This window comes from Rhinoraja longicauda, chromosome 5, assembly GCF_053455715.1.
Source record: "Rhinoraja longicauda isolate Sanriku21f chromosome 5, sRhiLon1.1, whole genome shotgun sequence".
NCBI lineage: Eukaryota > Metazoa > Chordata > Chondrichthyes > Rajiformes > Arhynchobatidae > Rhinoraja > Rhinoraja longicauda.
Genome location: NC_135957.1, coordinates 9,525,528 through 9,551,041, shown reverse-complemented (window position 1 = coordinate 9,551,041; position 25,514 = coordinate 9,525,528). Strand labels below are relative to the sequence as shown.

The 25,514-nt window shown below is 48.3% G+C and overlaps 1 protein-coding gene across 1 annotated transcript; it reads right to left on the bottom strand.

The window, feature by feature from the left end:
- Positions 1–200: 200 nt before the first annotated feature.
- On the bottom strand, positions 201–23,710 carry LOC144593395 (coiled-coil domain-containing protein 185-like). Its single transcript, XM_078398893.1, has 3 exons — positions 23,020–23,710; positions 17,366–17,942; positions 201–8,295 (listed from the first exon to the last, which is right to left on the bottom strand). Exons 1-3 carry the CDS (start codon positions 23,291–23,293, stop codon positions 7,344–7,346), a joined length of 1,803 nt encoding a protein of 600 aa, XP_078255019.1. The 5' UTR covers positions 23,294–23,710; the 3' UTR covers positions 201–7,343.
- Positions 23,711–25,514: the final 1,804 nt, after the last annotated feature.

The following is a 25,514-nucleotide window of genomic DNA, read 5'->3' as shown; positions in this document are numbered from 1 at the left end:
TACTCCGTCATACAATCATGGCTGATCTATCTTTCCCTCACAACTCCATTCTCCTGCCTCCTGACACTCTCACTAATCAAGAATCTGAGCTAGTTTGTGATCGAATAACTCAGATAGGACCATCGGGCAAACACATCTACAAAAACAAGAAGATTTTGTTCAAGAATATTTTGATTTATTCAAACAATAATTCATGGCAAACAAAATGACAAACAATATTACCAGATATACAGAGGCACCCGTCCTTGATAAAAATAAAACTGCTTTCAGGGCAGCCTTGCTATATAAAAATACTACATGACTTATTTAAATATGTCTATGTACATTGACATGGAAATAAAGAGCCAGTGTTCGGGATGGAGGACTACATTACCAAGGATGGCAGAGGTTAAACACTTGCACAGTTTTATGGATCTGACAACTGACAAGGTAAAGGCCACCTGTTTGGTCTAGATGGGATTCCAGTTAGTGATTTACAAGACACCAATAATAGAACTAACGTGATTTATTGTCACCTTAAACCAACAGCTCCAAGTGTAAAATCTGAACCCATCAAAACACTGACAAAACTGTACACCATAACATGAAGAAAACGTGACTGAAGTCCCTGTGGTCTGCAAGTGGCAAAGTGGCAAGTCAGGTCTACAAGTTCTCTGTAGCATACCGTATATAAAACACATGATCTTACATTCAGAACACGATTAGGTTCAAATTCTAATCTGTTTTAGTAAACTGCATCTAACTTAGCGTGACAAAGTGCCACCTTGAAAATCTAAAAAAAGATCGTTAAATTAGCCACCCCGCATGACTAAATATTCCAATATTGTCACTTGTCATAAAAGCACCCACACCTTTGAAAGTGTTTGACGATAATTCTTCAAATTGAAGTGCAATATTATCGAGGCAATGCAGCAGCTATTGGCATGCTACAAGGATTCACAAATATGTAACAAGTAACAGTTTACAAGGAGACACAGGGGAGTAGAAGCAACAAGCAATGTATCGGAGGGGCACTGCTGGTCGAGCAGCATCTCTGGGTGGGAAAGGGATATGTGACGTTTCGGGACCGGGGCAGGGTTTTGAGCCAAAACCTTGATCGTTCTGAAGAAACGTCGCCTATCAATTCTTCAGAGATGCTGCCTGACCTGCTGAGTTACTCCAGCACTTTGTGGAGACACACGCGCATCTGCCTGGGCCAGAGACATGCAGGTTTTATGAAAACTCTTCACCTGAGAGTCTCAGGAAGTGTGTTGATGAGCAGCAGGAATAGCCGCACACACCAGTAGCAGCACGCTGATTGTCCCCACAGTGAGTCATCCATCGCCAGCAATGAACTGTCAACAGACAAGCTTGCATATAGGAACAGAATGCTTCGCTTATCAAGCCATTCAGGTGCTCCTTTGCTTCTACTAGTGCCAGGGGAACACATACTTGGCTGTGGATGTTCCTACAAACGACATGCTAGATCACAGCTCCAGTCATGGTCAGTCGTGCTGAGAGAACAGCAGTGCCACAGAACGGCTTTTTGACTATATGCTAAGAATATACACTGATCGATTAATATTCACAAGATTATCGACGTCACACAACACACATCCAGCAAAAAAACATGCAACACCGGAAGTCCATACAATCCAACCCTCCACCTAACATCACCACACACAAAACTGCTGTGAGACAAAATAAAAGCTATACAGGTGTGTTTTCAGATAGTTGGTCATCTTCCAAGCCCTTGGCTGGTGGCACGAAGAAGTAATGGTGAAAGAGAGGAAGTCGATAAAGCAGAAAAGAACCCCAGCCGGTTTCACTGCCACTGGAGTGTAGCTGTACCATGGGGGATTTGTGGTCTCACAGCCTCTCAGATGGCAGGTTGCCAATCTGGGCTACGGCAAGACGAGGTGCTGAGCTGAAACTACGTGTGTGCCTGCTGGAGGAACGTAGAAGATCATCAGCAACAATTGCCGCAGTCACCGTCAAGTGCCCATCAGTAATCCGGAGACCTGTTTGCCAAGGTGATCTGCTTGACCCCTCTGCATGGTGGTGATACTGTTGGTAATTGATTTATATGATACAGTGGGAGGTCCCATCCTTGACGTGCAGAGTTTTCACGAATGCTGCAAATACTGGGATAAATACCTTGGCTAGCAAACACTTGCAAACCCTACAAAGTTGCTATAAAACTAATTAAAATGAAAGCAAAGAATAAAAGAGTGAAGTCAGTTGAAAACTGGTTGCATGGCCCTGTGAGTATTTGTTTTTCTTAATGGATTTACCTTTGCTCTGAACTTTGCCGTAGCCCGTCCATCCATTGTGCCGAGCGGGTGCTTTAGTTTCACGGCCTTACAAACATGGCCTACATTTAAGAATCTAACAGCATTTTTGTGTGTCAGGCATACCCTCCAGCAACACTGTACACAAAGGGACAAATTCTGAAGACGTTACATTGCAAAAGTCAGAGAAACAAAGGTTTTTTTATAATTCCCCGACACACTATTTTTGTGTCATACACGAGGTGTATTTTTAAAATGGAGGCCAATAGCTTCTTGATGAATGAGGGTGTGAAAGGTTACAGGGAGAAGGCAGGTGATTTGGGTTGAGAGGAAAACCGCCAGGCGTTCTTGGGTCATTGGTCCACAGACCGTCGTGATGATGCTGAACAGTCTGACAATCATGGTGTTGAGTAGTAGGTGCACCTCCAGTCCACTCATGGCTACAGCGGAGGACACTGTGTTTATTCTGGACCTCAGCCTTCTGACTGGGGAGACCAAGGCTTTGGGTATTTCAAAGCCTGAGATTGACAGGTTCTTGATTAGTAAGGGGGAAGTTAGGAGAATGGGGTTGAGAGGGAAAGATAGAGCCGCCATGATTGAATGGCAGAGGAGACGATGGGCCAATGGCCTAATCCTACAACTTATGAACTTATATTAGTGTGCCGAATCAGTGAAATTCTCTGTCACTCGAGGCAAGCCCTGAAATTGAACCCACAAGGAAAAAGGAAAAGAGGTGGCCCCGGGAACAGCTGGAGAAGAGGTGTCCAGGCAGGAATGTCTGGGAGTGGGCTCAACTGGGGAGATCTCGAAAGAACCGCCAACAACTGAGTGAGATGGAGGACATTTGTCAATGGCCAATGCTCCCGAGAGGAGCAAAGGGTTTAAGAAGAAGAAGAAGAAGACGAGGCTGTGGCCAAGTTGCTAAATATGATTCAGAAGGGACTGGAGAGATTTCCACGCATCAAGGCATTAAGGGATGTGGAGAGATCGCAGGAATAAGGCCTCGGCCATGATGAGCTGACTGGTGAGGCCCTGGCAGGTGATCAACCCGTGGTCCTGGTTTCCAATGTTTCTAGGAGCCGCCTCTCAATGGACGCAGGCATCAAGGACGAGCTTCACCACCTTCTGTGTGCCTGCACAGCCATGTGTGACAGTGCGTGTGATGACCAAGATGTCAAATCCAACAGAGAGCTCACCATCTCCCCGACAGCAGTGATCCCTGCCCTCCTGTCTGCGCCTGTAACAGGACTACCTGTACAAGTCACTTCATAGCACCAACACCACCTCAGCAAATTCAGCAACTTGCCCGATAGGTTAAGCAAATCAATGTCATCCTCCTCCACCAGCCCAACACCTCCACCGTCGATATCCCAATTATACTCAGTTAGTTCAGTTGGGCTCAGTCCACATAACTGGCATGCCTGAAACCAGACTCTCGAAACAGACACTCTAACACAATCTTCATTAGTTTAGAGTTACAGTGCAGAAACAGGCCCTTCGGCCCACCAGGTCCGCGCCGACCAGCGATCCCCGCACACTAACACTATCCTACGCACACTAGGGACAAGTGTGAAAATGCTTCAGGGATTCTTACTGAACTATCATCAAGCACACGGAGGCGCGGCGACCGGAGAGACCGGCCACACAAGGAGGCGTGGCGGCCGGTAAGACCAAACGCTCACGAGAGGCTGAGCACTCACCAAGGCGCGACGAGGCGACCGGAGAGTCGGGACAGCCTGAGGCAGCGGCAGCACGTACCGACAATATGCGGTAGTAGCCGGGAGCCCCAGTGGGCGTGGCCAGCGCGCACCCCAGCCGAAGCCCGATCGCACCGCGGCTTTAGCAGCTTGGAGCAGCCTAGTACGGGCCCAGCAGTGCGAGGCCAAATCGCCAACGCTCCACTACGCTGATACACAGCAAGACTGCTTCTCGAAGTGGGGTGATATGCAACGGATTTTATATCGCCCTACATCCCAAACTATGCTGACGAGGCCGCCATTTTGAGGGATTTACTGAGGAAAGATGTTCCATTCTTGTGGCAAGAAGACCACCAGATGGCGTTCCGTAACCTGAAGAGCAGCATACAGGAGGAATCTGTACTCCAGTACTATCGCCCAGATGCTCCTGTCACCCTCGAGGTAGATGCGTCATTGAAGGTAGGAGCATGCCTTTCGCAGGAAGGACGGCCTGTTGCATACGCTTCGAAAGCTCTGTTTCCATGCCAGTCCAACTACTCCAATATTGAACGCGAGACTCTTGCCTTAGTCTTTGGAATCACAAGGTTTCATACGTACCTATTTGGGCGAGATTTTAAGGTGCTGACTGATCACAAGCCTCTTGTCACTATCTGTGGCAAACCAGTCACAAGTGCCCCACCCCGACTGCAGCGGATGCTCATCAAGGTGCAAGGATACAACTTCACCATAGAGCTCAGACCTGGGGCAGAGATGATCGTTGCTGACACTCTCAGCAGACTGCCCAACCCGCAGAAGACAGAGAGCATAGATATTGATGTACATGTTGAGAGCATCTTTTTCGACAACGTCGAAGACACACGAGACATCGACTTGATGCACTTCGGCAAACTCAAAAAAGAGGAGCTGCAGACAGAAACTTGTCGTGACCCTATACTGCATACGGTCATGCAGTATATTCATTCTGGATGGCCGGCCACCATACAGGAGATACCTGCTGACCTGCGGCCCTACTGGCCATTTCGAGACGAATTGGGCAGGTCAAATGGGGCCATATTCAAAGGAAGGCAGGTATCTGAGTCAATGAGACAAGATACCCTGCATCAACTTCATGTTGGCCACCAGGGCCTCGAAAAGACAAGACTTCTAGCGAGACATATGGTCTATTGGCCCAACATGAACTGTCACATTGATGACCTTGTACGAAGCTGTAGTCAGTGCCAGAAGCACATGCCAGAGCAAACGAGGGAAACACTCATACCACACGAGATACCAGTCACACCTTGGACCAAAATAGCAATGGATATCTTTGAACTTGACAAAATACAATATCTTGTCATGGTAGATTATCATTCCAAGTTTCCGGTGGTGCATAAGCTGACAAGCACCACGTCACCATGGCTGCTAATATGGTGACTGCAACATTTGGCCTCCTAGGAGCACCGACGGAAATCATCTCCGACAACAGTCCACAATTTGTTGGAGAACCGTTCAAGTTCATGTGCAGGCAATGGGGAATCACCCATATGGCGTCCTCACCTAGGTACCCTCAGTCGAATGGATTTGTTGAGAGAATGGTACGAATGGTGAAGTCCGCCATCAAGAAGTCCTTGACAACGTGTAATAAACCGAGCCTTGATTTATGCTCGCCTTTCAAACCCCTAAATACGTGTACTTGTGGTCATTCCAGAGTCATAACAACGGTCTAACAGATCCCACCGCTGCCACCATGTTGTACTTCATGGTCCGGTATCTGTTATACCGTTGTTATGACCCTGGAATGACCACAAGTACATGTACTTAGGGGTTTGAAAGCCGAGCATAAATCAAGGCTCAGTTTATTACACGGCCACCTGGACCTGTATTTTTTTGGAGTGTGGGAGGAAGCCGGTGATCCCGGAGAAAACTCACGCAGGTCACGGGGAGAACCTACAAACTCCGTACAGACAGCACTTGTGGTCAGGATCGAACCCGGGTCTCTGGCGCTGAAAGGCAGCAACTCTACCACTGCGCCACTGTGCGTGTGTTTGTGTGTGTGTGTGCGCATGTGTGTGTGTGCGCGCGTAGATATGTCTAAGTTCGTATATGCACACAAGCTAATGGGAGAGTGTGGTGGAGTGACAATCAAGAGAGGCAGTAGTGTGTGGATTTTCCCAAGATGTTAAAACTGTCTTTGATTGGAGCTCATTGCTTTACGGTTGGAGGGGCAAGGTTTAAAGGAGATGTGCAGGCATTTTTTATTTTACACACAGAGAGTGGTGAAGGGCCTGGCACATATTGCCAGGGATGGTGGTGAAGGTGGCGTTGAAGAGAGGTTTGAGGATATGGATTATATGCAGTTGTAATGGATTATATGCAGTTATAAGGGTTGATCTTAGCATCCTGTTCAGCACAGACCTTGTGGGTGAAAGGGCCTATTCAAGTGCTGTACTGTTCTATGTTCAACACAGGTGAGGGGATGGGGACAGGGGAAAACACGAGAATAGGGGAGGGTCTGTGCCAGGATGTACATCAACGAATGTGAAAACATCCAGCTCTTCCACATTCAGCTCTTCCACATTCAACTCTTCCACAATCAGACTCTTCCACATTCAGCTCTTCCACAATCAGACTCTTCCACATTCAGCTCTTCTACATTCAGCCCTTCCACAATCAGACTCTTCCACATTCAGCTCTTCCACATTCAGCCCTTCCACAATCAGACTCTTCCACATTCAGCTCTTCCACATTCAGCCCTTCCACAATCAGACTCAGACCTTACCTTCCCTGATGCACACACACCACTACCAGTGACGAACCTTTGCCCAAGGGAAGTTCACGCAAGCATTGGGTAAGTGGGGGGTGTAATGGCACAATGGAGGTTGCCCAGAGAGAACAAGATGGCTTCCAGCATTCACTCTGTCCACAGCACATCCTTTGATAGGACACTATCTCAGGAGGTCCACCACTACATCAAAACGGATTAAATAATATGATAATGGATAGCTCAAAGCTCATAGCTTTCACATTATCCTACCTGATAAGCACACCGGACTTGTTCTGTGGACACGGTACCCGATCATTCTCAAGTAAAAAACATTTAACAAGCACATTCCTCAAACGTCAAAGGGACCGATTTTCTCGATAGCGTCACAACTCTCATGTATACACGTGGTTATGAAAATGCTTCAGGGATTCTTGCTGAACTATCATCTTGCAACACACCGGGATTCATGGATTGCAGCGGATCCCCGAGGTATGTGTCATTCGTGAGAAGGTTAATTACCCCCAAGGACCACCAGGAACCAAAGTATGAGTGGGCGGGCTGATGCCTTGTCTAAATGTAAGGAAATTATTCTTCCCAACCCAAGAATCAACATGAGCCTTTTGTTCCTCAACATTAGTGATCAATCTTTTTCACCAAGCTCACCCAGAGCTCAGCTTCCATCGCCATCTGGTCAAAGGAGCGGCTGTTGATGTGCTCCCTCACTCGCTCCCGCATCTGGAAGGCTGCCCTCGCGGCCTGGCGGGACTCTTCGATGCTAGCTTCCTTTACCTTCAGAATCTCCTCACTTCTCCTGTCTTTCCTCTCAATGGTTGCTTTCATCGCCTGCCGGTACTCTTCTTCCTCTTCCTCCACTTTCTTTTTGATCTGCTGGTGGATTCTCTCCTTTTCTGATCTACTCCTCTGTGTCTGCAGGACTTTGCTCTGCACGCTCTTCAGCAGAGTTTTCTGGGCCTGCTCAATCTTCAGCTCGGAGATTTCGGCCAAGGCTTCCTTCCGCTCTTTCTGCTCCTGCTCTAGTTTATCGGCCTTTAGCTTGGCTTGGAGGATCTGGTTCTCTTCCCGAATGACCTTTTCCTTCAGCGTTCTCTTCCTTTCTTCCACCAGTTGCCCGTGGTTTTCCTTGAGCGTTAGAAGCTTCCTCTCCAGTGACATCCTGACCATGAGCTCCTCAGTTTTGGTCAGGCTGTCGATCTCGTTCTTCACAATGGTGTGTCTCAGCTTCTCGTGCTCATTCTCCGTCTTGATCCTGTTCTGGTTGCTCATTTCTTTCAGCAGCCGTTTCTGGGCAGCATTTGACAGCTTTGCCTGCGACACCTGTACTTCTTGCTCCTTGGTATCCTGCTTGATAGCTTCGCTTTGTTTCCGTAATTGCTTCTGCTGAGATTTACGGATCTCCGCTTCGCATTTGGCCTGATCTAGTTTTTCCTTCTTCTTCAATTTCTGATTCTCAGCTAACATTCTCCACTTGCTCTCTTTCCAAATCACATCCTGCTCCTGCAGTTCAGCCGTCTGCTTCACGTCCTGCTGTATCTTGGACTGTCTCATTTCTCGTTCTTTTTTCCACCTGTGAATACATGAAAACCATTTTACTAAAAGACTCTTGCTGCACTCATTTTAGTTTAGTTCCGAGATATAGCATGGAACCAGGCCCTTTGGCCCAGCAAGACCATGCCGACCAATGATCAGAGGGATCTAGGAGTGCAGGTGCATGGTTCCTTGAAGGTGGAGTCGCAGGTAGATAAGGTGGTCAAAAAGGCTTTTGGCACATTGGCCTTCATCATTCAGAGTATTGAGTATAGAAGTTGGGAGGTCATGTTGCAGTTGTATAAGATGTTGGTGAGACCGTATTTAGAATATTGTGTTCCGTTCTGGGCACCATGTTATAGGAAAGATATTGTCAAGCTTGAAAGTATTCAGAAACGATTTACAAGGATGTTGTCAGGACTAGAGGGTGTGAGCTACAGGGAGAGGTTGAGTAGGCTGGGTCTCTATTTCATGGAGCGCAGGAGGATGTGGGGAGATCTTATAGAGATATACAAAATCATGAGAGGAATAGATCGGGTAGATGCAGAGTCTTTTGCCCAGAGTAGGGGAATCGAGGACCGGAGGACATAGGTTCAAGGTGAAGGGGAAAAGATTGAAAAGGAATCCGAGGGGTAACTTTTTCACACAAAGGGTGGTGGGTGTATGGAACAAGCTGCCAGAGGAGGTAGTTGAGGCTGGGACTATCCCATCGTTGAAGAAATAGTTCGACAGGTACATGGATAGGACAGGTTTGGAGGGATATGGACCAAGCGCAGGCAAGTGGGACTAGTGTAGCTGGGACATTGTTGGTGGTGTGGGCGAGTTGGGCTGAAGGGCCTGTTTCCACACTGTATCACTCTTGACTCTATGATCAGTAAGGGCAATTTACAGAAACCAATTAATCTGCAAACCTTTTGTCAGAGGACATAGATTTAAGGTGAGGGAGGGGGAAAGATTTAATAGGAACCTAAGAGGTAACTTTTTTACAAAAAGAATGGTGAATATGTGGAATGTGCTGCTGGTGGAGGTCATTGAGACAGGTGCAATCGCAATGTTTAAGAAGCATTTACACAGGTACATGGGTAGAACAGGTTTAGAGGGATATGGGCCAAACGCAGGCAGGTGGGACTAGTGTAGATGGGGCATGTTGGTCGACATGGGCACATTGACCCGAAGGGCCTGTTTCTATTACTCTATAATGTAGCCCACCTACTGTGTAGCACTGAAAAGTAATCTTTAACTCTACATTCACCTCTCTGGGGCGATGAAACTGCTGGACTTTTATAGTTTCCTCTAGCTTGGGCCGCTAACAAATATCAGATTAAAATATAGTCATTTAGACAAAATAGCTGACAGGATATTACACTCATAATTCGTGTACTAATGCCTGGAAAATGTGCATTTTCATGGTGCCTTTCTCATGTTTCCAGACAACAAAATACATGTAGTCTCTGTGGCAAAGTGTGAATGGAAGTGGCCAATTGATAGGCAGCAACAGTAAAATGATGAATAGATAATATGTAGGAACTGCAGATGCTGGTTTACACTGCAGATAGACACAAGGAGTACTGCGGAGTAACTCAGCAGGACAGGCAGCATCGCTGGAGAGAAGGAATGGGTGACGTTTCGGGTCGAGTCTGAGGAAGGGTCTCGACCCGAAACGTCACCCATTCCTTCTCTCCAGAGATGCTTACTCCAGCTTTTTATGTCTATCTTTCGCTTTAAACTAAACTAAGACTCACTGTTTCGTGTGGTTTTTGTCTGTGACTGTGGCTGTTTTTTAAAATGAAAACAGCCTTGGCTTAATGCTTCACGAGGAAGAAGTAATTTTTGACTGTACAACTCTCCCTCTGCACAATACAAGTTTCACTTTACATTAGGCTCACTCTCAAACACCATTTTACCCCTTTCAGTCACTAAATTCCAATCATATCATCAGCAAAGCATGAATGCATTGAGTATTTGATTACTGCATTCAAAGCACAAAACAGTGAAATATTTACCGGCTAGTAATCAACATAGAACCTGAGTTACATTTTAACTATCATAACCTTTCAACTTCTTGCTTCAGGCAGTCAACCATATCTGCAAACAAGGAACTGGACAAAAAAACAGTGTTGAATAACTCAGTGGGTGTTTAGATTTTAGACGTTAGAGATACAGCGTGGAAACAGGCCCTTTAGCCCATTGAGTCGGTGCTGACCAGCGGGACCCGTACACTAGCACTATCCTACACACTGGGGACAATTTATCATTTTTCCCGAAGCCATTCACCTACACACCTGCACGCCTGTGGTGTGTGGGACGAAACGAGAACACCTGGAGAAAACCCACACGGTCACAGGGAGAAGGTACAAACTTCATAGTAGTCAGCACCCGTAGTCAGGATCGAACCCGTGTCTCTGGCGCTGTAAGGCAGCAACTCTAGTGCTGTGCCGCCCTCTGACCTTCTCCGGAGAATATGGACAGGTGACGTTTCGGGTTGGGTCCCTACTTCAGTCTCTAGACCCCCACAACATAGGAGTAATATTTCTTTAAAATGCAGTCCATCGAGTCTGTGCTGGCACCCAGAGCGATCCAACCCCCACTGATTTTCCCTGGAACAAATTATCTCTGCATTCCCAGCAATTCTCTCCAGATTTTCCCAAATCACCTACGCTCACCTGGGCATTTCAAACCACCACCTGGAAATACTTTGCGATGTGGGAGGGAACTGGAGCACCTGGGGCAAGCCCGCGTGCCACGGGGAGAAGGAGCAAACTCCACATGGAGATCACTGGAGGCTGGGATGGAAGCAGCTCTTCCAGCTGTACCGATGTGCTGCTCATCCAGCCTGGAAGAGAGGTAGCTTTGAAATGAGCACTGTAACCTGTTTTAACTCATCAATACTGATTGGCAAGCTGTAAGGGTTATAGTATGGGTCTGAAGAAGGGTCTCGGCCCAAACGTCATCTGGACCGTGTCTCCAGAGATGCTCTCTGACCCGCTGATTTACACCAGCTTTTTGTGTCTATCTTCGGTTTAAACCAGCATCTGCAGTTTGTTCCTGTGGTGGGTTAATTGTAGTTGAGTAAAGTTTTATGAATATTAGTGTTTCTTTCCTTATTCAGAGAGAGATAGAGGGTGGCGAAGAAGAGGGAGAGAAAGAGGTGAGGGGAAATTGTGGGGAAGAGAGGGGGGCAGAGGGAAGCAGAAAGGGAGGAGGAAGGAGAGGGAGAGAAGGAGGGAGAGAGGGAGGGTAGACCACATAACCCACTGAGTCCCGGCTGCCATTTTGTAGAGAAATTCCAGCGCATTGCTCTGGGGTTCTGTAAATTATTTTCCGTCAAATGTTTATCCATCTCTCTTTAAACACTCTCTTTAATCTTTCCAGGTCATGAATACCCAGCACCCTAAAAAAAGGCCTTCAACTTTCCCCCCACATCATGCCTGCCAGCGCCTGCCCATCACTTGGAATCTATTAACAAAGTAAAGCCAGCCTTTCTGGTCATCAAACAGGTGCAGCTGTTAGAAATCTGAAATACAGTCAAAACGGGCAGTACTCAGCGGGTCAGGCAGCATCTGTGACAAGATAAATAGAGTTAACTAGACCAAGTGGACCCGTTGGGCCCAAACCTCTCCTGCCTTGGTGCAGCACCCTCTCCTCCCCCTCTCACCCCCTCCCCTCTCCACCTTCCTCCGCCTCCCACTCCTGCCCCTCCTCCCCCTCCCCCCCCTCCCTCCCCCTCCCCTTTCCACCTTCCTCCTCCTCCCTCCCTCCCTCCCCTCCCCTTCCCTCTCCCCCCTCCCTCCCTCCTCCCTCCCTCCCCCTCCCCTCCCCCTTCTCCCCCCCTCCCCTCCACCCACTCCATCCCCCTTATCCTCCCTCCCCTCCCCTCCCCCACTCCATCCTCTTATCTTCTCCCCTCCCCTCACTCCATCCCCCTTATCCTCCCTCCTCCCCTCCCCTCTCCCCACTCCATCCCCCTTATCCTCCCTCCTCCCCCCCTCCCCTCTCCCCCTCCCCTCCCCCTTCTCCCCCCCTCCCCTCCCCCACTCCATCCCCCTTATCCTCCCTCCTCCCCCCTCCCACCCCCCCCCCTCCCCTCCCTAGGAGATAGATTTAAACTTTAAAATGTGAACAACTTTAAAAATATAACACCGATTTCAATGAAACTGCTTCCATTGGCACCAAAGGGATGACGGTGAGTAAGGCGGGCCTAAAATTGTCACGCTATCGTGTACCATTTTGGCTGTAGTTCAGGAACAAACAAACAAATTAGAGTTTTAGTATATAGATGTTTCAGGCCAATAACCTTTCCTCAGAACTCAGAAAAGTTTAAAAACAAGCACATTTTAAGCATTGGACAGCACTGGGCCTGTACTCGCTGGTTTAAAAGAATGAGGGAGGGGGGGACCTCATTGAAATGTACCGAACAGTGAAAGGCTTGGATAGAGTGGATGTAGAGAGGATGTTTCCACTGGTGGAAGAGTCATAGCCTCAGAATAAAAGGGTGTTCCTTTAGGAAGGAGGAATTTCTTTAGTCAGAGGGTGATGAATCTGTGCAATTCTTTGCCACAGAAGGCCGTGGAGGCCGTCAATGGATGTTTTAAAGGCAGAGACAGATAGATTCTTGATTAGTGCGGGTGTCAGGGATTATGGGGAGAAAGCAGGAGAATGGGGTTAGGAGGGAGAGATAGATCAGCCATGATTGAATGGCAGAGTAACTTAATGTGCCGGATGGCCTAATTCTGCTCCTATCACATGACCCTATGACTTATGACCTTAAGTTGTGGAGAGGTGGTAGGGATGGAGAGGACTCTGGAAAGCTACCAAGTGAAAACTGTGGTACCTTCGTTGAAATTGGGTGGAAATACAGAAGGGATCTCCAGTGATCCTGATGTCCACTCACTGGAAACATGTTAGGATTGATTACTAAGATATTAGTGGAACATTTGGAAAGACATCATCTGATTAAGCAGTCAATATGGTATCAGGAAAGGCTATGTATCAGCTAGATTTTATCAGTTTATGACTGAAGCCGTTAGAATTTCTGGTAGCCCCAGGGAAATCTGTACAGATTCAGTCTCCTGCCCGGACATCAAACTATCTGGAAAAACCATAAATACACCTGTTTTCTAAATTTTCACATCAAAACTTTAAAGTTATCTACAGAATGTATTCTGCCAAAATATCAGATCCTTTTCAATTCATTAACTTAACAAGTCGTTAAAATATTAATTATATTCTTGTGTCAATTAATCAATTGAATTACCAAGATCTAATGTTCCTTCACAAGACTATAATTCCTTAAAGGTTTTCTGCACATGTGTAGAAAGATCTTAATTTTAATTTTAAATATTTTCCCCAGAATTCAGTCCAGCTGGAAAAAAAATATGGAAGATTCGTATACACTGCACCTGTTTGTGTTGTTGTTTTTTCAGATTTTTATAAAATGAAGAACATAGAACAATACAGGTGCAAGGTAAAACTAATCTCTCCTGCCTGGTCCATATCCCTCTATTCCCTGCATATCCATGTGGATATCTAAAAACCTCTTAAATGGTGCTATTGTATCTGCCTCCACCACCACCCCTGGCACCATGTTCCAGGCATTCACCACCCTCTGTGTAAAAATCCTTGCCTCACATATCTCCTCTAAATTTTGCCCTTCTCACTTTAAAGCTGTGCTCCCTAGTCTTTGACATTCCCACTCTGGGGGAAAAAGGTTCTAACTGTCTACCCTCTCTATGCCTCTCACAGTTATATACTTCTATCAGGGGGAAGTGTAAGAAAATAACTGCAGATGCTGGTACAAATTGAAGGTATTTATTTCACAAAATGCTGGAGTAACTCAGCGGGTCAGGCAGCATCTCAGGAGAGAAGGCGAATGGGTGACGTTTCGGGTCGAGACCCTTCAGTCTGAAGAAGGGTCTCGACCCGAAACGTCACCCATTCCTTCTCTCCTGAGATGCTGCCTGACCTGCTGAGTTACTCCAGCATTTTGTGAAATAAATACCTTCTATCAGGGGGAACATAATCTTCACAAAACACCTCCTCCCAAGAACTAAGTTTAACTGATGTCACACCAACATGAAGACAGTATGTTTCTCAGGACTTTTGATTCTATTTTGATTCTAACCACCGCCAATCTTTGTAGTTCTGATGCAGTGATGTAGTAGAGGCTCACCAAAGCCGACCAAGAGTTGCGAGATTAAAATGCGTTAATCGCAGCTCTGTGGCTCCATTAGATACTCTGCTGGATCACTAATGATGATTAAAGTTCAGATTCCTCTTTTAATCGGATCATGCACCTTGGTGTACGTGCAAGGCAGTGAGTCGCGTTTACATGTGCCAGACACCACAAATGGACAAAAAGAGGGAGAAAGAATATATCTTGTTTCAGTTGCAGAGTCAGTCAGCAGCACCTGTGCACCTCAAAAAACACAAAGCAGTCATTAGTCAGTCCCAGGGCTCCTTCTGGAGAGGAGAAAGCATTCAATCCATCCGGCCCTGACACCTCAGTCCCCCTCCCAATAACATCATCTCAATGGCTTTTGAATAATGCCAGACTCTCTTGCTTTTACCATCTTACCCAACACATGTTTCAAAGGAGTCATTGTTTAAACTGGTTCCCAACATTGGCCTTTGTCCAAGTTAGCAGGACATTGTTCTACAGTCATACCTTTATTGATTTTTTTAAATGTAGTTACTCGATGTGTACGTGTTTGAAATGAAAACAAAATGCCGAAACACAAACCAGGCAGCATTTGTGCAGAGGGGAAAATAGTTTAATCAATGATCTTTGGGATGAAGCCATTTTAAGTTTTTCCACTCTGGGTCAGCTTTATGGTCTTGCTCACACCTATATGTGGTTCTAATGTCCTAATCTGGCAATCTCAATATAAACAGGCTGCTTCAGGGGTCAAGCAGCTCCATAAATCCAACTGCACATCTTCAAATGAACTGAGTGAGAGTGAACATTTTAGCGACAAACTTGAAATCGCATTGAAAAGTATAAAAGAGTCTGGAAGTCATGAGGCAGCTTCATAAGATTTTGGTTTGGCCACATTTGGAGTATTTCGTGCAGTTCTGGTTGCTCCATTACTGGAAAGATGGGGAGGCTTTGGAGAGGGTACAGAGGAGGTTTACCATGATGCTTGGATTAGGGGGTGCTAGCTACAAGGAAAGGTTCGAGAAGCTCGAGTTGTTTTCTCTGGAACGTCATAAGTTGAAAGGACACCTAAATGAAGTATGTAAACTTATGAGATGCGTGGTGAAGCTAGACACCATAGCTTTAAGGTGAGATGGGCAAAGTTAAAAGGAGATGTGTGAGACGTTTGTTTTTACACAGAGGGTGATGAGTGCAACACAGTGGTGGTGGGAGAGGCAGATACAACAGTGGCATTTAAGAGACATTTGGATAGGCACAGAGATGTGCAGGGAATGGAGGAGTGTGGATTATATGCAAACAGATAATGGTTGGTGGCATAATGTTCGGCACAGACATTGTGGGCCGCAGTGCTTGTACTGTGCTGTACTGTTATATTTCTATGAAAATATTGCAATATGATTCAATCATAAGCACTCTGAAATGAAAATGTTCTTGACATGCCTGCTGCTTTTAAGGTGAAGGGGGGAAAGATTTAATCGGAACCTGAGAGGAAATGTTTTCACACAGAGAGTGGTGGATATATGAAACAAGCTGGCAGAGGAGATAGTTGAGGCAGGAACTATAACAACATTTAAAAGACATTTGGACAGGTACATGTCTGAGGAAGGGTCTCGACCCGAAACGTCACCCATTCCTTCTCTCCCGAGATGCTGCCTGACCTGCTGAGTTACTCCAGCATTTTGTGAATAAATCGATTGTACCAGCATCTGCAGTTATTTTCTTATATATATGGACAGGTACATGGATAGCATTAGTTTAGAGGGATATGGGCCAAATGCAGGCAGGTGGGATTAGTATAGATGGGCAAGTTGGTTGGCATGGGCGAGTTGGGCCGATGGACCTGTTTTCCACACTGTTTGACTCTAAATTGCTAAGAATTCAACAAAATATGTTTGTGAAATGTTCAGGCGTGAAACCCTGGAAATTCTGCAGTTCTTTGGGCAGGCAAGGGTCGGTCTGAAAAGTTATCTTCACAAACTAACTGTAGGGCGGCGAGGTGGCACAGCAGGAGGGCTGCTGCCTCACAGCACCAGAGACGCGGGTTCAATCCCGACTACAGGTGCTGTCCGTACGGAGTTTGTACATTCTCCCTGTGACTGCGTGGGTTTTCTCGTGAGCTTACCGTTCTCTCCCCCACTAACTCTGCCTGGGCTGAGTATTCCCAGCACGTTGCCTTTATTGTGAAACGTGTGTTGTGTCAGGACTAATGAAACAACATGAGAATTAAATGGTATTGTCTACAGTGAGAACAGGAATTGGGAAAAGAATGAATTTGTGAGGAATTAAATGATCTGATGTAATACCCCTCATATTTTTGACTGTCTATTGTGTGGAATGATTTGTGGCCCAGGAACTGGAATGTTGGCTGAGAAATTTGAGTTTTTTTAGATTTAGTTTTCGAGATATAGTGCGGAAACAGACTCTTCGGCCCACTAAGTCCGCCCCGACCAGTGATCCCCATACACGAGCACTATCCTACACACGAGGGGCACATTTTACAATTTTTACTGAAGCCAATTAACCTACAAACTTGTACATCTTCGGAGTGTGGGAGGAAACTGGAGCTCCCGGAGAAAACCCACGCAGTCACGGGGAGAACGTACAAACTCAGCACAGACAGCATCCGTAGTCAGGATCAAATCTGGGTCTCCGGCACTGTGAGGCAGCAACTCTACTGCTGCGCCTCCGTGCTGTTGTTTGTGCAAAACAAGCCTGAGGATTTATGCAAAGTAATAATTAGCAACACGGGAGATGGATCCACTGGTATACACGAGAGCAGGCACAGAAGCTGGCCCTTGCTCCCAAGCCACTCACCAAGAACCAGTCTGCACCAACCCCATTTACCACCACTTGACGCCACTTGTATTTTCCCTGGACTAACAGGCCTCGTGACAAATAGAGAATCCTTTCTAACTCCCATCACCACACACTATTAGGAATTATTTGATGTGATCACCTGCCGATACTGTTGATTAAGCCTTTCTGCCGTTCATTCTCCTTCTTCATTTGCGCTAGTCTTTCTGCTCGCTTCAGCTTGTCCCACAACTGCTGGGCCTTGAGGCGGAGCTCCAACCTCTCCTGCTCTTCCTGATGTTTCACCAGCATTAACGCGGCAATCTTGCGATCACGTTCGGGGATGATCACGTTCGATTCCCTCCGGATCTCACTGACCAGCTTGTCCAGTTTCCTTGCTGTGGCAGGTGACTGCCGTAAATCACCGAGATTAGTGTCCTTCCGAAAATGCCCAACCACAACGGCGTCCTTCGAAACTTTCCTCCCCAGGTGGACAGATATTTGCCTGTCCTCCAGCTGCTTATTCCCTTGTCTTGATGCAGCCCAGTCAAATGATGTGCTCTCATCATCTGCCAGAGGACCTCGTGAAGATCTTTGTCCTTCATGAAGGGCATCCAAAACGTGGCTGTCAGGGAAACCCGATTCACTTGTCGATCTCTGAGCAACAAGTTTCACAAAAGTTGGCATGGGTGTTCTTGTTTTTTCTTCCTCAATGATGCACTCTCTCTCTTCTCTGCACTCTGTAAATTTAAAAGGTAAATCACATTAGCGTCAATCTGGAGATCAGCTGGTCGGTTTTGTGCAGACTTACAGCACATGGCACATTTCATGATCCAAACAATTCTCAGCTCGTCTCTGGAGAAAAACAAATCTCCCCAGGATGAGTGGAAAAACTTTTTTCCTTTACATAGCTCGCTGCACGATATTCTTAGTTGCTTCACAATACTTGCAACATTGACTCACCATTGTAAATGTAACTGTCCAGTATGCATCTTACAAACAATAACATTTAACGGTTCAATAGTGCTTTATTTGTCACCCATGCAACTACACAGTGAAATTCCTCTTGCATATTTACACAAGCAGGCATGGCCATTTTTGGCGCCATTATTCAATATGTAGACGATTTGTTTTATAGAACATAGAATACAGCATAGGAACGGGCCTTTCAGCCCACAGTGTCTGTGCTAAGCATGATGCCAAAGCCACCTCTTACCTGACTGCAAGTGATCCTTATCCCTTCATTCCCTGCAAATCTATGTGCTTGCCCAAGTCTCTTAAATGCCTCTATTGGATCTGCTCCTAATTTAGAAATAAACTGCTACTATTTTTCATCCCTGGGTCAATATTCTAACTAATAGCACTGTTGGAGAACTTGTGCAAACATAGACAGCCTGCAATGTTTAAAACTGACAGCTCACCACCACCTCCCACAACATCTTCTCAGGGTCAGCAATAAATGCTCTCCTTGACAAGCGACACCCTCATCCTGCCCCAACATACCCCAACAATAAACCTACATCAGCACTCATGTGGGGGAGAAAGTCTGGATCACAACAACGCACTGCACAAAACTGTTGGTTCACGTCACCTTTGATTCTTTTGCAAATCACTTGACACATATGTTCTCTGTTTCTCATACTGCTCTCTATTGGAGAAACAAGGAACTGGAGCTGGAGCAGGATGCGGGTTAATGCACAAAGGGAGTAACTCAGCGGGTCAGGCAGCATCTCTGGATAGGTAACATTTTGGGTGGGAACCCTTCTTCAATCTGATTAGTTTAGTTTAGTTTAGAGATACAGAGTTGAAACAGGCCCTTTGACCCACAAATTCCATGCCGACTAATGATCACCTGTACACTAGTTCTATCCTACACTCTAGGGTCAATTTACAAAAAAGTCCCAACCCGAAACATCAATCCGTGTTCTCCGGAGATACTGCCTGACCCACTGAGTTACTTCAGCACTTTGTGTCCGTTTGCTTGCTGTTGGAACCAGCTTTCACTTTGCTCAATCCACAGTTCTTCAGGATCTTGAACAATTGTAAATCTTTGCCTTTAAACCTCTCTGCTCCACAGACAACAGCTTTGTGCTCTCACCAGTTCAAACACCCAAAGCACCTCAACCTTGATCAGACACGACAGAACTGTGTCTTCACCCCCAGTGATGACCCCTTCTCCCGTCTCCAGCCTCCCTTGGACCTCCTCTTGGACCCCCCCCCCCCCCCAGTTGGCCAACTACCCTCACTAGAACTTTTCATCTCCAACTGCCGGCGGGACATTAACTGCCTCAAATTCTCCACTCCCCTGACTAACTCGAACCTCTCCCCTCCTGAATGTGCAGCCCTCCACTCACTCTGCAACAACCCTGACTTAGTCATCAAACCCGCTGACAAGGGAGGTGCTGTGGTAGTCTGGCCTCTACCGGACCGAGGCCAGACGACAACTCACAGACACCTCTTCCTACTTATCCTTGGACCATGACCCCATTGACAAGCACCAGACCTTTATCATCAGCATCATCACGGACCTCACCATTTCCGGCGATCTACCCTCTAATGCCTCCAAACTTATAGTTCCCCAGCCCCGCACGGCCCGATTTTACCTCCTACCTAAAATCCAAAAACAGAACTGTCCCGGCAGACCCATTGTCTCTGCCTGCTCATGTCCCACCGAACTTATTTCTACCTACCTCGACTCCATCCTATCTCCCCTGGTCAAATCCCTCCCCACCTACGTCCAAGACACCTCAGATGCTCTCCATCTCCTCGGTCCAATCCCTCCTTACACATTTCCAAGACACCTCACACGCTCTTCGTCTCTATGATGACTTCTGTTTTTCAGGCCCCTCTCCTCTACTAACACTCTCCTCTGCCTAGCAGAGCTGGTTCTTACCCTTAACAACTCCTTTGACTCCTCCCACTTTCTCCAAACCAGAGGCGTAGCTATACTCGCATGGGCCCTAGCTATGCCTGCCTCTTTGTCGGGTACGTCGAACAATCCCTGTTCCGGGCGTACACTGGCCCCATCCTCGAACTCTACCTCCGCGACATCGACGACTGCATTGGTGCTACCTCTTGTACCCATGCAGAACTCACTGACTTCATACACTTCACTTCCAATTTCCATCCTGCCCTTAAATATACTTGGACTATCTCCGACATCTCCCTCCCGTTTCTGGACCTCACCATCTCCATCACAGGAGACAGACTAGTGACTGACATCTACTATAAACCCACTGACTCGCACAGCTATCTGGACTACACTTCTTCCCACCCTGTCTCCTGCAAAAAGTCTATCCCCTACTCCCCATTCCTCCGTCTACGCCGCATCTGCGCCCGGGATGAGGTGTTTCACACTAGGGCATCAGAGATATCCTCATTCTTCAGGAAACGGGGCTTCCCCTCTTCCATTATAGATGAGGCTCTCACTAGGGCATCCTCTATATCCCGCAGCTCCGCTCTTGCTCCCCCCTCCCCCCATTCATAACAAGGACAGAATCCCCCTCGTTCTCACCTTCCACCCCACCGGCCAGCGTATCCAACAAATCATCCGCCAACATTTCCGTCACCTACTATGGGACCCCACCACTGGCCACATCTTCCCATCCCCTCTCTGCGTTCCGCAGAGACCGTTCCCTCCGTAACTCCCTGGTCCACTCGCCCCTTCCTACCCAAACCACCCCATCCCCGGGCATTTTCCCCTGCAATCGCAGGAGATGCAACACCTGCCCCTTTACCTCCCCCCTCAACTCCATCCAAGGACCCAAACAGTCTTTCGAGGTGAGACAGAGGTTCACCTGCACCTCCTCCAACCTCATCTATTGCATCCACTGCTCTAGATGTCAACTTCTTTACATCGGCGAAACCAAACGCAGGCTCGGCGATCGTTTCGCTCAACACATTCGCTCAGTCCGCCCTCACCAACCTGATCTCCCGGTGGCTGAGCATTTCAACTCCCCCTCCCACTCCCAGTCTGACCTTTCTGTCATGGGCCTGCCTCTTCCAGTGCCATAGGGAGGACCATCGGAAATTGGAGGAACAGCACCTCATATTTCGCTTGTGCGGCTTGCAGGCCAGCGGTATGAACATTGACTTCTCCAACTTTAGATAGTTCCTCTGTCCCTCTCTTCCCCTCCCCCTTCCCAGTTCTCCCTCTATCTTCCTGTCTCCACCTATATCCTTCCTATGTCCCGCCCCCCTGACATCAGTCTAAAGAAGGGTCTCGACCCGAAACGTTACCCATTCCTTCTCTCCCGAGATGCTGCCTGACCTGCTGAGTTACTCCAGCATTTTGTGAATAAATACCTTCAATTTGTACCAGCATCTGCAGTTATTTTCTTACAGAACTGTCATCTCACTGAAGAGCTTACACAAAGCCACAAGAGCGAAGCCCAGCCACTTTCTAAACCACAAAACAAGATTACAGTGACAACTCAAGTAGCAACAGCTGGAAATGGCAGTTATTCGGTTCCTAAAGACAGCAACTCTTGTGCAAAGCAGATCCCTCTCCTTCAAATTCTAACTGAAACATTTGACAAATTCTCTTAGGTCATAAGTGACAGACAATAGACAATAGACAATAGGTGCAGGAATAGGCCATTCAGCCCTTCGAGCCAGCACCGCCATTCAATGCGATCATGGCTGATCACTCTCAATCAGTACCCCGTTCCTGCCTTCTCCCCATACCCCCTCACTCCGCTATCCTTAAGAGCTCTATCCAGCTCTCTCTTGAAAGCATCCAACGAACTGGTCTCCACTGCCTTCTGAGGCAGAGAATTCCACACCTTCACCACTCTCTGACTGAAAAAGTTCTTCCTCATCTCCGTTTTAAATGGCCTACCCCTTATTCTTAAACTGTGGCCCCTTGTTCTGGACTCCCCCAACATTGGGAACATGTTTCCTGCCTCGAATGTGTCCAATCCCCTAATTATCTTATATGTTTCAATAAGATCCCCCCTCATCCTTCTAAATTCCAGTGTATACAAGCCCAATCGCTCCAGCCTTTCAACATACGACAGTCCCGCCATTCCGGGAATTAACCTAGTGAACCTACGCTGCACGCCCTACATAGCAAGATAGGAACAGAATTCGGCCATTTGGCCCATCAAGTCTACTCCGCCATTCAATCATGGCTGATCTATCTTTCCCTCTCAACCCCATTCTCCTGCCTTCTCCCCATAACCTTTGACACCTGTACTAATCAAGAATCTGTGTATGTCTGCCTTAAAACTATCAATTGACGGCCTCCACAGCCGTCTGCGGCAAATAATTCCACAGATTCACCACCCTCTGATTAAAGACATTCCTCCTCATCTTCCCAAAAGAACGTTGTTTAATTCTGACGCTATGACCTCTAGTCCTAGACTCTCCCACTAGTGGAAACATCCTCTCAACATCCACTCTATCCAAGCCTTTCACTATTGTGTACGTTGCAACGAGGTCCCCCCTCATCCTTCTAAACGCGTCACATCTCCTGCGACGAGTCCCACACCGCACATTGCTCTGCCCTTTACCCTTCGCTCCCACAACTTTGCTCCAACCCTTCACCAGACCTGACCCCCTCACTGGCCCCTCCCCTCACTAGCCACAACTCCCACCGACCCTCACTGACCCGGCCCCTATTGGGTCCCGCCCCTCACTAGCCCCGCCTCCACAGGCCCCGCCCCATCACTAGCTCCGCCTCCCATTGGCCCCGCCCCTCGGCCCGGTCACGAGCCCTACCGCGAACCCCGCCTCTCACTCTCGTCACTGGCCCCACCATTAGCCCTGCCCTTCCCTTCACTGGCCCCGCCCCCTTCACGGGCCCCGCCCCCTCACCTCTCAGCCACCTGCGGCGCTCGCGCTCGTGCTGGCGGCAGCGTCGCTGGAGGCTGCGCGGCGACTCGCGCGGGAACTCGCGCGCCCAGTCGGCGGGCGTGCGCGGCAGCAGTTGGACGGGACGGCGGCCGCGGCGCGCGCACGCCCGTAGTGAGCGCGGGCTCGTCAGCACGTAGCGGCCGCGCGCCGCCCGCGGGCTCTCCAGGTTGTCGAGGTGGAGGAACGGCGGCGGCGGCGGCAGCCCCCGGGGATCCGCCCCAGCCTCGGCCTGCATCACCCCAGCGGATCCCGCTCCGGTAAAGACCGGAAGGGAAGTGGAATGTGGCGGATTATGTGGGTAACTTGCCGCTGCTCCCTCGGCCGCCCGGACGCCGACGGCGGCGGCGGCGACGCTCTCTGGTGACCATGGGCGACGGGTGGCTGTTGGCGGGCCGTCCCGCCCGGTCCGCGGGCACCCACGCCAGCGCCACCCAGCGGCCAGGAAAAATCCCACGGCAGCGCCACCCAGCGGCCAGGAAAACTCCCACGGCAGCGCCACCCAGCGGCCAGGAAATCTCCCACGGCAGCGCCACCCAGCGGCCAGGAAAACTCCCACGGCAGCGACACCCAGCGGCCAGGAAAACTCCCACGGCAGCGCCACCCAGCGGCCAGGAAAACTCCCGCGGCAGCGCCACCTAGCGACCCGGAGTATTCACCCCCACCCGACCCCACTGGTCTTTCCCACAGGAGGATCTGCTGCCATCCAATGGTTCAATGGTGTTTTATTTGTCACATACGCAACGGCACAGTGAAATTCTTTTTGCATGCATGAATACATCAGGCGGTGCAAGATAGAAAGTAGACAAAGAGTGCAGCATATAATGTAACAGCTACAGACAAAATGCAGATTTAAAAAAATTCAAGGGGCATGATGAAGCATGCGCCACCAAATACAACCTTCCTTAAATGTTATACTGTCGATCTGTGCACTGCGAGCAGCTTGATTATGTGAATAAACATTTCAATATCTATCCATGTTCTCCAGAGATGCTGCCTGACCCGCTGAGTTATTCCTGGACTTTATATTCATGTATCGTCTTTGATAGCACGCAAACAAAAGCTTTTCACTGGTAAACTAAACTCCATCTCTCCATCATCGACTGACATCTAGTACAAATCTACCAACTCCCACAGCGGTGAGACCTCGGCGGCGGCGATGCCTCGTGGGTTGGCCCACGGTCGACGGAGGACCCGGTGTGGGGGGACCACCGTGAGGGAGGTGGGGAGGAGAACAATGGGGGACCCGGCCTGGGGGGACCACTGTGAGGGGGGAGGGGAAGAACAATGGGGAACCCGGTGTGGGGGGACCACTGTGAGGGGGGAGGGGAGGAGAACAATGGACAATGTATGGGGGGGACAAAAGACAATGGGGACCCGGCGTGGGGGAACTGTTTGGGAGGGGACAAAAGGGGGTGTCGGCGTGCTTTGTAACTTTGTCAGCGCTGTAGGCGGCTGCTACTCGTATACATTGTGTATGCAAGCAAAGAATCTCATTGTGCCGAGTCACATGTGACAATAAAGTATTCCTATTCCATCTGCTGCCAAGATCAGTCTTTCCATCCTCAGACATCTGTGATATCCCTCTTTCTCAATCTTAGAAGAATTCCCGTCTCATTAAGAGTACTACTCTTGCTGCTCCCCCCCTCTTCTCCCCAGATGCAACAAGGATAGTGTTCCCCTGGTCCTCACCTTTTACCCCACCAGCCTCCACATCCAACACATCATCCTCTGGTATTTCCGTCACCTCCAACGAGATCCCACCACCAGTCGCATCTCCACATCTCCACATCTCCACCCCTTTCCGCAGACCACTACCACTGCAACTCCTTGGTTCATTCATCTCTTCCCACCCAAACCACCTCTACCCAGGTAACATCTCCTGCAGTTGCAGGGGACAGAACAACTGTCCCTTCACCTCCTGTCCTCCAAAAAGCAATCCTTTCAGGTGGGACAGAGGTTCACGTGTACTTCCTCCACTGCATCCGGTGTTCCCGATGCGGCCTCCTGTACATCGGTGAGACCAAGCGTAGACTTAGTGACCGTTTCACTGAACACTTGAACTCGGACCGTGAAGGCCTACTGGATCTCCCGGTTGTTAAGCATTTTAACTCCCCTTCCCATTTCCATACTGACCTTTCTGTCCTGGGTCTCCTCCATTACCAGAGTAAGGGCATCCACACAACTAGAGGAACAGCACCTTATAAACTGCCTGTGTGGTTTACAACTCAACACAATGAACATTAAGTTCTCCAATGTCAAGTAATACCCACCCCCATCCCTTTCCTTTTTCCCCTGGTGCATACCCATTTCTACCACTATCCCTGCCCTCCTCCCACCCAAAAAACGATCCGCCTCCTATATTCCTCCCTCCGACTTTATATTTCACCTCTTCTCTCCTTTTCACTTACTCTGACCATCTGCCAATCACCCCACCCCCCCCTCACCTGTATCCACCT